The sequence below is a fragment of the Ischnura elegans genome, chromosome 4, assembly GCF_921293095.1.
Source record: "Ischnura elegans chromosome 4, ioIscEleg1.1, whole genome shotgun sequence".
NCBI classification, from domain to species: domain Eukaryota; kingdom Metazoa; phylum Arthropoda; class Insecta; order Odonata; family Coenagrionidae; genus Ischnura; species Ischnura elegans.
The window spans coordinates 52,062,374-52,074,799 of record NC_060249.1 but is presented as its reverse complement, the minus strand read 5'-3'; the positions used below and the strand labels follow the sequence as shown (position 1 = coordinate 52,074,799).

The window sequence follows — 12,426 nt, the reverse complement described above, 5'->3', positions numbered from 1 at the left end:
GGTCCTGGCAAGATTTTTTTCCCCGCAAGAAACAGTGTAAAATGTGGTTCTACGTAGATTACGATCTTAATATATATCTATCTCTTAGTAGATATATTATAAATTCAACCCAATGAAGTATAGATTGCCATTTTTAACACTGAAAATACGCATTTTGAACAATCTTACGTGAGATTAGAGGGAGGAGAAGGGTAGAGAAAAATGTAACGATATCTCACCAAGGGGGAAGCCCCCTTCGTCAATTCATAGTTGAAACGCGCGCCGCAGCGATGGTATCGAAAGGATTTCAAACTGAAACCCCATAACGAGAGCAAATTTCCTCTCGCATAGGTACTAAGGGGAATCCTCAGCTGCTATGCCACATTGTCCATACATATTCAGCATCCTCTGTATGTAATATACCTGTTTTCTTACATTACTTACAAATGTATTTCATATAAGAAGAGTAATATTGATGCTACCGGTGGTATTGTAGAAATAAAAATTCTCGAATGAACAGGCACGATGTTTTTCTATCTTTAATAGCAATAAGCATCAGCTCTACATTTCTCTGCATACGATAATTCATCACCAATGTGTACACTGTACATGCTCTGGAAAGGATATTTCTGCATTTATGGTTAATTTACAATAAACCTAACCCTGAAAAAAGCTATTTAAATAAGCTCTATTTGACGAATTTCATTGTGAAATCTGAATTGCAGGACAGGCTGAAGGAAACCTGGAAATAGGAGCAGATCCATGATAATAGAACACAAATGGTAATTTCTGCACTTTAATTCAAAACTCAACAACCGACCATGGTTTCAACACAATTTGTCATTTTCAACCTTGTGTGGAAATTACTTATTTCGTTCTGATATCATGGATATATATCGAACTTCCACAAAATTAAGCCTTGAACGATTTTATACATATTAGAGGAGTTCAACAAGTAATGTAACGTATTTTTTTCTGAAACAGGGATTGTTTCATATAGCATTCAAATACACAATATTATTCCCCAATATTTTGCTACAAAACATTATTTTTCAACGTAAACTCCATTAAAAGATACCTACTGCTTGACGCCACCTTGAAGGGAGGGCCAGCACGGTACCTTTCCACTTGTCAATATCGGAGCCAACGTCGTACTGCATCAACAATTTCTTCACCATCCCCATAGAGGTGATGATGAAACATGCGTTGCCCAACGACTCATCGTGCTTTCGTCCACTGCCAGATCACGGTAGACATACTGCAAGCGCCTATGGATATACGAGATACCCTGGTATTACGCCAAAAGAAACTCAGTCATAGCCTTACCGTGCTTTTGTGCAATGCCTGATCACTGTAGACATGATCCAAGTGCCCATGAATATGTGAAAATGCCACCGAGAATATTCCAACAAAATAAAAGGAATTATTTTGTAGATGCTTTCAAAAATTAGTTATGATTATGTTTGACATAATTCCTAATTGTTTATTATCGCTTTGATTACTTGAAAACAGAGTCGACGCCAAAAGAAACTCAATCATATCCTGTTGTTAGGAACGCATGTCGGTTACAGACGCCATTTTAACATCTCCGTATAGCGCGGTCACCTATCGGATATGAAGCGAATTGAGACAGTTTGATGTTGGGAAAGGTGATGATGCGTTATGTCCTGAATCATATAACTCTGTAAGACTTACTGCATGAGTAGAAGTAGAGCCATGGGCGAACCCAGCTGAGGGCAGGAGCTGGTGCCCCACTTTTGAATAAAAATTAAATAAAAAACAAAACGAAATTTTTGAACAAATTTTCTTTAAATCCAAGAAAAGCGATATTGGTATAAAACATGTAATTAATTAAAATATTTTTTTCCGAGCAAATAATTTAAAAAAAATAATAAACCGCTTTTATAATAGGGTAGTTTCCTTCATCAAAGAAAACAAAAGGCAATAATGCGATTCGTTACCCACCATTAGTGTATTCATAATATATAAATTATTTCGTTTTAGAAATGCCGGTTTAGACGAATGGCAATGGTCCATTTTTATCCTCATTTGAAAAGGGCCAGATTGGCGCCCATGCGATGCCACTCCACGTGACGTCATAGGGACCTAGTTTCTATAGGAGAAGATAGGAGTTATACATCGTCTGAGGTTACCAATGCATGCATGAGGCACAGAGCCCAGGGAAACATGTCTTAATAATCACTTATTAAAACTGGCTAAGGTCGGAAAGTTCTCCTCGTTTGATAAGGTATTAATAATCCTTATTTAAGCCAAGCGCTACCAGCCAGCAGGGTACTCAGCTACCCGCTAGCAGCCTGCGACGTATCAGCGCTAAGCCTCGCCTCAAGGTCACCTCACCGGGCGGGAGGGGGAACCAGAAATACGACGTACGGAGAGATTTCCCGGCATTCCTACTTACGCGTCGCGTTTTCGCGCGCTTGAAAATTTTGCACTTTTCATTTAATGTCGAAAAATAGATATTGTCATTTAAAAATCTAAAAGCGTGAAATACGTACTCCAGGAGTTATAATCTTTCGATTTAGGCAATAAAAAAATAATAGGAAACCACCCTATTTCTTGTAAATCTTGTTCATAAGCTTTTCTGTGTTACAACTTGAGCGACCATGGCTTGCCCCCCCCCCCCCCCCCTCAAGTTTTGATCCTGGGTACGCTATTGTGTAAAGTATGAATTCATGCATTAGATATAGCTTCATGCATGCTGTTCAATTATTTTGGTGCTTTTTAATTGGTATTTTGTGATGTCCGAAAACCGATGATGAGGTGAGGGTGATATAAGAGCACAAGAAGGGAGTTCGGTAAGAATAAATGTCTCCAGGGGCGGATCCAGGATTTCTTTCTGGGTGGCACAAGCAAGGCCGTATCCAGGATTTTATTCTGGGGGGCACAAGGATGCCTCGTAATACAAAACGAACGCAATGATAATGGGAAAAATCTTGCATACTTTTTAAGGGTCTCGGGGGGGGGGCGTGTACCCCCGTAACCCCCCTAGATCCGCCTATGAATGTCTCTGTGTTCAATTTCCTGCAATCCACTCATTCACGTTAATCGTTAAGTCAGCTATCTCTCTGTATCCCCGTGATTGTCAACTATTTTGAATCTGTTATCATTCTTTTCGGAATGATAATGGTCGTAGATTTACATCGCCATCGGCAGTACTTCTGCGTTTCAAAAGTAAGAAGCTAACATCCATTTCAGCTGAACCAAATTCAACTTAGTCTTCGTGGTGACGAGCTGTGCAAGCGGTAAGTTGTGGCATCAACACAAATTCTTATAACGTTTATAATCCACCACAATCTATCGCTTACCAGGAATCTTCCGTTTTTTACTAATCATTTCCACTGCCAAAGAAATTTTAAGCCATGGTTAAGGTCTGAAGATTACCTGCGAATCGATTTCTCTGTAATAACGGCGTTTGATAGACTCTTACTAACACGCTTGAATAAATTATTATTTCTTGTCTGTATCTTTATTTGTCCATCGGGGCAAATTTTCAACTCATATTTAGTCCACATCAGTGACGTATCAGGAATTTCGTTTGTGGGGGGGGGGGGTCAGAACCCAGGGGGAAATTTTTGAAAAAACAGGGTACGAAGTAGAAGGTTTAAGCTAATTGAACACTTTTCATCATCGAAAAAACTTCATTTGTTAAAACAAATATTTTGTGAATTCATGATTCTTCAATATCTTGTTTTCTTTTAAGAAGGAAAATAATTGTGTTTTTATATTTCGGATGGGCGGACCCCCCGGACCTGCCCCTGGCTACGCCACAGGTCCACATCGAGATAACCTATCGATTTTAAATATTTGGTACAATTTAAACCAGATGAAAATGAATTATAATGTTTTAATATTCCTTTTTAACCAAAGGTCTTCTTCTGTCCTTCCCTACACACTCCGTTAATACTGCACCTGCACTGATAAATCAAATATCATTTTAAACTTTGAATCACCGGGTTCTGACGGAAATAAACTATCAAAAATTTCAGTATTTATTGGGGATGGACGGATCTAGGATTGTTTTCGGATTCGGATCGGATCCTTGATTTACGGAGCCTTTCGGATCGGATATTTTCGGATCCAAATGCATTTTCAAATTCCCGCTTTAAACGAAGTAATCATTCCAGTTTATTCTGGGTACGTACAATTGAAGGAATAATTTTTAAATTTTCACACACATTTAAATATATATATAAATTATAAATGATTTTTATAGACTTTAAAGTTGTTTTTTTTACATCTTTACATGCTCAGGACCTAAACTGTTACGCTTGGATTTGGAAATGAAAATAGGAAAAATCTTCGGATAAACCACTGAACAGTGGCGTAGGACAAGAATCGCATGCGACGGCACATTCGAAGAGAGAATCGGAACTGTTTCCATCCTTATGGGGCGTTGCATTCACTGAAGCTATTATTTAAAATTTCGGATCCAGATCCGATCTCCTCCGCGACTTTGGATTAAGGGCAATATCCGCAGATATTTGGATCCGAGTTATCCGATCCGACCATCCCTAGTATTTATCTATTGTTGGAGCGCGTCGCTAGCTCTGTGCGAACACGTGTCGTCTGCTGCTCCCCATCGCGCATGCGCGGCCGAACCTGCTTCGCTCGGTCTCGCCGAGTTATCTTGGTGTGTGTGCTTCAACCGCGAGTCAGCGAATCACTGTCAACTAAGGGCGTAGTCCAGCAAACGCGTTCCGGTCGACTGAGCAGCCAACCAGCTACGGTGAACGAAACCAGTCACATCCACCATCGTAGCGACTTCGGATTTACCGGGGGTGATTGAGAAATTTTGGATCTAAGCCCTTGTTGTAAGTTGGCAACTTTACTGCTTAGGGCATGCTTGATCTTGAAGAAAATCATTTTTTCGGCCCAACCTAGACTAGCCCTGTTGCCGGATACTCTGGAAAACTCGAAGGCTTTGCCTGCTGGAGATCGCATTTTATCGAGGAGAGGAGGACCAAGCCCATGTTATCAGAGCGTATGCGTTTTTGACGTAGTTCTGGAGCTGTGGCTCAGATGGCTCTAAGGCTCACAGCTCCAATCGCGCGGGCTATTTGACTCTCGTCGTATAAAGCGCTCCACATTCAGTTGACAGTATGGTTTCTTATGGAGATTCGTTTCCCATGTTATTCTCCATAAGGCTGGGAGCGCGGTTCCAAGTCGTCAATTACAGCATGAAAATTAAGATTGCGCCCTGCATTATTTAAAAAATGCATTCTAATGTAGAATAAGACGCTTCATTCATTGGTACCAATATTTTTTCAATAAAAGTTATAACAAAAGCTATAAAAAACATTTCCTTAACTTTCCGTTAGAAACGTGTATTTTTTTACTTTGTCATCTTCTCGCAATTGCCGCCTAACCGTTGAGTGTATTGAATTGAATCTTCTGCATAAATTTCTTCATACTATTCTCTCTTTGAAGGTTTACAATATAGGAGAAAATACTATAAACGTTACTATCTTTCAAATTTGCCTTGGTGCCAGTACCGTGTTGCGGAAGGCTGCAGAACTTCGTCAAAGGACTCATTGAGTCTCACATTGCTGAATATAAAATCCTCTGTTAAATGAAATAAAATAACTATGTTTTATTTCATTGAACATGTAGCAATTCCATAAAATAACGCCTGAGACCTTGTCTTATATTGAAATCCTCTGAACGTCCATTCGATATTCGTGCATATCTCCTCTCAAAATTTCATAAAAATCCCTGGAGGTCGAGTGGATACTTCCCTGAAGTTTTCTCACTGATAGCTTATTCGTTTAGTTTATCAATATGGAACAAAATACCCTAAAGGAATATGACCCGGAATGGAGATGCATTCAGAATTTAAGAATCTGTTCTTTCGGACTGATGGATAATATTTTTGCGGAAGCGATATTAATTCAAGGTTAGATTACATAATTTTGAGTTTTCAATAATGAAGGATGCTTCATTTTTCACTTATAACCATCAAACCGGGGGTCCCGGTGCCCTGAAATTTTTTTATCTCTTGCCTTCGGACCGCATTCTTTGAACTGTATGAGACTGTTTCAACAGTTATTCACAGCTGCATGTTGTAAAAGTGTTTTCAGTAGTAACGGGAAGAGCCAAGCAGAGAGATGAGGGAAGGATTTGTGGAAGACGCAGCTCGCCAGGCGATAAAAAAATCCCTCCTATCCATGCTTCTCTTGTCCCAACAGCTCTCTCCCTCACACAGCCCGATCTGATTTCGTCTCCCGTCGGACCGAGGTGTCGAATGTCACGAGTGTCCCCCCGTCAACAGTGAGGGGAAAGAAGGGAGGGAGAGGACCCAAGGTCAGCTTACCCGTGCGAGAGTACGCCACTGCCCTCTCTCGACAGCAATTCACAACAACAAATGTATATCCTTTTCCCCATAAAGGCTGGCCCTCTCTTCTCCTCTCTGATTTTATCTAAGTCATCCGGCAATAGGGTAAATTCGGAACCAATCGGAGAGCTTTGCTCAAAGTTTCTGTGGTTTAAAAATGGTGATTTTTTTTACCAACACTTCATTAGTAATTTTGGTACTTACTGGAATTAGGTACCCAATTTTAAAAGTTCATGGCAAAATTTTATCCTCCCTACTCATAGTTATGTGATTCCACTAACAATACGTGAAGTATGCATACGTGTTATGTACACTATTAATGGGTTGACTGCTAAGCTGATGGAAGGAGTCCGTTGGTACGCCCAAGTTTTTCCAACAACATTGCCACGTTGTGAAAATTCATTTATCAGTTTTTACTTTCGAAACAACTTATGAACTGTAGCCGCGTTCAAGATATTCCTTATTTCAGGACAATATCTTCATAAGGGACTTATTAAAAGACGTGGATTCTCGAAATTTAATTGCTAAGAGATATAGCCGATATTTTTTATGGCCTTCGGTTAATGGATTAGAATTTGTAGAATATTTTTTTTAAATATTTGGTTAAAATTCAATGTATTCCGTGGCTCGGACAACCTTGAACAACTTTGATTGACGCCGGGGATATTGGGCAGACACAATGATGAGGATGATCAAAGGCAAAGCAAACGGGCTGGGGGAAATGAAGCGCTTCGTAATTTTCCACTCCTTTTTAAGGAGTGTTATCTCCCTAAAATGGAGTGAAATTTCGCATTCTTTCGCGTCAATGTAGATTATCTTTCGAATTGAATTACTTTGAATATCTCAGCTGATAAAATCAAGATAAACGCTGAGTCTCTTCCGATAGGCTTATTTCCTGATAAAATATGGGTGAAGACTTTGAAAACGTACATAAAAATCGACACTGGAAATGACCAACATGCGGCCCTGTTTATTACAATATTTTCGTAGTCTTTTAATCATAGATATGGCTAAGTTTCTAATGCATAGGTAAGCGTACGCAAATACCAAACGATTCGTGCGTATGCAAACAAATATGGGGAATTTAAGGAAAAAGCTTGTGCTTAATATTCACATGTTAATCTTGATAGGGGAGGGGTTTGGCATGAGGTTTTCAGGGAAAACCATATGCGCTTAGATTTCCATCAAAGAAAAAATGACACCAGAAGTTATAACATCGTAAGATTTCAAATATATAAAATTTTAATATCCAAACCAATTTTGAGATCAACATTTTATCTTTCAGCAACATTGAAAAGGGAAAATACTGGAAAGCGTAAGATAAAACATTTCAATGGAATAAAACGTAAAGTCTTCCATGGAAGAGATGGGGATCCAAACTTATATTTAATAATGAGGGTGTCCGAAAACCGGGTCCTCGATTTCAATAAAACTTTGTAGTGTTCTATTCCATCGAGATCTAGCCATGAGACATCGCCATACGAGGCTATATGTATCACCAATACTTTAAACAAAAAGTGTAGTTAAATATTTGTAGGTCAAATACATTCCCTTAGAAATGAACCGCCGCACTATGGGCTGAAATCGAAAAAAGGTAGAATAAGCCTCAAAAATGTTTTTTTAAGTACGGAATTTGAAACTTTGCACAATTAAAATTAAAAAGAACTTTTTCCTTTCACATTAATATTTATTCGCACATTTACACGACAATGGTTTTAACGTAAGACGTCATCATCAGGTGATTTCTAAAGAGGTTCATCACATCCTTTTATACCAGGCTAGGAGGGCGAGGGAGGAAGGTTACTAGGTTGAACGGATTGGTCAACAGAGACCACAATATACAGCTAGGTTACAGGGTACTATGAAAAGGAGAAACATATTATGGAAATTAGTCTCCAATATATATACCCAAGCAGGGGCCTCGACTTACAAACATATTGGGAGGGCCCGTGTCTGGGCCTTGCCCTGGGAAATTTTCTAAATTTTAGATGAAAAATAGTGAGTTGTAAAGTTTTTTAAAGAGCCTTTTAGAGGAATCATATGATCAAGATTAGAACCCCGAAAACTCGACTCACTCTAACTCGACAGTTCGGGAAACACCATTAGCCTGACACATAATTTGGCTTTGAAAAAAGAAAGAAAACATCAACTGGACGGTATTTTAGTAAAAAGTTAATATCATTTACAGTTCTAATTACGCTCATAGACTATTACAGAGCGGTGAAATTATAGCTCTGGAAAACTAAAATTATTTTAAAATTAATCCAAAGCTAACATAATAGAATAAAACATATAATATTGCTGTGGCTCAGCAATAGAACTTTGATTTATAAGTGATATAGATAATTTAAGTTTAATTTGAATAATACTCACGGTTTATTAAATTAAAACAATATCTCAACGTTAATCCTGTAATACTGCTAGTAAACTTTATACAGTACGCATTATACTTTCATTCAACAAGTAGGTACATAGTGGGTTTTAATTGGGTTTTACACTCTAAAAATACTGAAGTACTCGATATATAATACAGTGCTGTAGTACGAAATATATATAAATACAGAACTGAACTATCACTAACATTTCGGAACTGAAAATTTAACATTATGTATGTATTTATCTGTTTTACAATGATTTTTAATTTTGCTATAAATACCAATATTAGGGCAAGAGTGTCTTAAGAAAGGTGCAAATGTCGAGCGTCTGAATGTATTGCTTTGTATGAAGTCGTATCGCTCCGCCCCCCCTAACGAATTTTTGAGGGGGCTGGGGCCCTCTCAGGCCCCATGGAGTCGGCGCCACAGTTCCCAAGTGAGGGAGATTCGAATACAGCTCTCGATGGACTACAATACTGCAAAGTTTGATTGAAATCTGAGATCCGGTTTTCCGACACCACCCTTATTTAATATAAGTTTGGATCCCCATCTCTTCAATGGAAGACTTTATATTCCATTGAAATGTTTAATAATACGCTTTCAAATATTTTCTCTTTACCTGTTGTTTCGTTTAAACATTTGATCTGAAAATTCACACTTTCCCGGATAGGATTCGAGCACCAAAACCACCGGGCTACGACTCATTCTTGATCGTGGTGGATTTCTAAGGGAATATTTTTGACCTGAAAATGTTAAACTACGTTTTTGTTCAAGGTATTGGTTACATAACCTCCTATGGGGAAATATTCGTGGATAGCTTCCGATGGGCTACAACACTGATTGAAATCTGATACTCGGTTTTCGGACACCCTCCTTGTATAATGATAAAATATATTTGACATTAGTGGAGTAACAAAAAAAAATTCCTTTTCTTATATTGATAGTCCAAATGACTGATTTGATCGTTTTCTTCTTAAAAATAAAATTCTGACAACTATGATGAAATTTGAAAACATGAATTTCTTCCATATAGTTGCATACAGTGCTCCCCAATCACTCTCGACAGAAAACAACGTAGAGAGTAAAGTATAACTATATCCTGCATTCAATATCTTTTCAGGGGGACGGGGTAGAACATAGCAACGGTTTAGACAACGAGCATCATGTCAATGGAAACCTGGGCAATTGCTCTTTACGCTCAAAACGAGATTCAGAGTGCACGGAGGGAAAGGAACAACGAAGTAGCAAGGATACAAAATCAGTCTGTCTCCGAAATCCGGAGGCTGGAGATGGAAAACCAGAGACTAGAGATTGAAAATCAGAATTTGCGAGAAGAGATGCAGTATAGAAGACAACGCTATGCTCTGGATATCCAGGAACGAGATAGCAGATTTAACGAGATGAAGGAATGGGAAGAGGAGAAAAATATGGAAATAGCGAAAAACGCAAGGAGGTTGCAGGACGAGTACAGGGAGAAAGAGAAATATCTACGGGATCGTGAGAGGAAATTGCAGGAAGATGTGGCTGAGCTGAAGATGGAAGAGGCGAGAATGAGGGAAGAAGCACGCGTGGATATCAGGAAAAAGGAGGAGAAACTAAATGAGATCGCGGATGAGCTGCACAAGAAGGAGGAACGGATGAAGGAGGCGGCGGAGAAGAGGTCGCGAGAAATGGAGGCAGAGTATAGAAGGATGATGGAGGAGATCCAAAGGAATAGAGAAAGGCTGATAGAGGATGAAAAGAGGATAAGGGAAGAGGGGGAGAAGGTAAAGAAGGAACTGGAAAAGATACGGGAGGAGGAAGAGAAAAAAGCGGAGGAGAGAGAGGCGCACATGTGCCAAATTTCGTGCACAGATTTCGTCCGTAAATTGGTTTGCAATATCATTTGACCCTTAGTTCTTTACCTCTACGAATGCTGTGTAAGCTAGCGCAAAGAGTTTTTAAGTAATATAATTCCTTTGGGATGCGATAATATATTAAACTGAAATCTATTTTTGTGTTAACTTAATCAATACATCTATTGTTTTAATATAAAAATATTTTTATTATCTATTCTGTGTGTCTTTCGCTATTATCATTGTTAAACCATACTGAAATCTATTTTTGTGTTGCCCTAATCTCTATGCTGAGATAATAATATAAATATGATTTTTAAAGTTATTGGTACCTTCTCCGAGCGATGAATTATATCACTAACATAAGTTTCAGGAATTCACCGTGTAATATCGGAAATTCGCCATTTTTTTTGGGAAGATAAATAAAAGGAATGATTGCTGGAAGAAAAATAACATGTGTAATATATATAATCCCAATATGTTTGCGGAATCATTTAGATTTTCGAAGGTTTTTTCAGCAATGGAAATGAGGTACCAAGAAGCCTATTGTGCATTGTTTCTCGTGTGCTCATGCGTTCAGATTGAGATAATGTCAAGAATTTCAAGATTTATGGATAGGAATAAATGTATCTCAGCTATTACGTCTCAGCAGTGTTAAAAACTTTGTGTAATAAACAACTTTGGAATGAATAAATCTGGATTATATTCAGTCGTTTGTCCTGTCTTAGGGCAAATGATTTTATTTCAATTATAGCACACATATCGATGGCTAAGTTCTAACAACACGTATCTCAAAATTTGGCCGGTTTGAGTTAATACTGCTAATACAGATAACGTTTTTTTTAATTTCAATTAAAATTACATACAAATAATTAAAATAAATCGTTTTTTTTGCTCTCCTGAAAATTCACAATTTTTGAGATATGTGTTGTTAGAACTTAGCCATCGGTATGCTGAGTCAACTCCAACATCCTCGAAAAAGCGCGTGTAAAACAATAAAATATCTTTCCACGCAATGGCCCAGCAAGGGGGGATTTTGAGGAATATCCCCCCCTGAGGTCCAGAGAATGTTTTTTAATTTAATCCATTTTACTTAGTTGGATCGATATTACTTATAGAATAGTGTAAGGGTTCCTTAAATATCCTTCAGAAAGCCGTAAAACTCACCATTGTGAACCATTTATCCTATTTTTTTCTGGGGGAGGGCCCCCTCACCTCCCGCTTACCCTGGCGGGTATTCCATACCCCCAGTATTAGTTGCGCCTAAAAACCCCCTAGCTAAAATTCCTTGCTGTGCCCCTGATTCTACGGGCATATGAAATTATTCTACCGGTCATAGAATTCCTTTCTGTGAAGAATTAAGTTATTACGTCACATTTACATCAAAAATTTCAATGCTGCTCAACACATAAAATCTACCTCAAGTACTCTTGAATGCATTTCAAAATTGTTGCGTTGTGTTTGTTCTGGTATTGACGGAGTATGTCACTAACTCATCCAGTACACTACAGGTTAAGCTATACCAAATTAATTTGTTTCGTGAGTTGTTGCATGTATTGATTTCATACTGCTTAATTAATTGAGTTGTTATGTAATTAATTTTGTTATTCGGCAAGTAATGGTACTGCACATGGCCTAACTCTACAGCTACTGATTTTTTTTAATTTTCTGTAATTAAGTTTATTTGAATCAATAATGGTATAGCGTGTTGAGGTTATCATACCGTTTTCGATTCGCGAATTCTATCACACACTAATCGCTTATTTGCAGCCTATCCGCATCATATTCTCTTCTTGACCTCTCTACCCCGTCATATAGCAAATAGTTCAATTTTTTTTTCGAGTTCTGACCCTGATCAATCCTCACCTGAATTACTTCATTCCAC

At 38.3% G+C, this 12,426-nt stretch overlaps 2 protein-coding genes across 2 annotated transcripts in view; both read left to right on the top strand.

The window, feature by feature from the left end:
* The window catches only part of LOC124158133 (vicilin-like seed storage protein At2g18540), a 43,428-nt gene that overhangs the window by 7,349 nt on the left and 23,653 nt on the right, over positions 1-12,426 (top strand). The gene's annotated exons all lie outside the window — the stretch shown is intronic.
* Positions 4,619-11,316, top strand: LOC124157458 (golgin subfamily A member 6-like protein 22). Its single transcript, XM_046532173.1, has 2 exons — positions 4,619-4,811; positions 9,827-11,316. Exon 2 carries the CDS (start codon positions 9,870-9,872, stop codon positions 10,593-10,595), a length of 726 nt encoding a protein of 241 aa, XP_046388129.1. The 5' UTR covers positions 4,619-4,811; positions 9,827-9,869; the 3' UTR covers positions 10,596-11,316.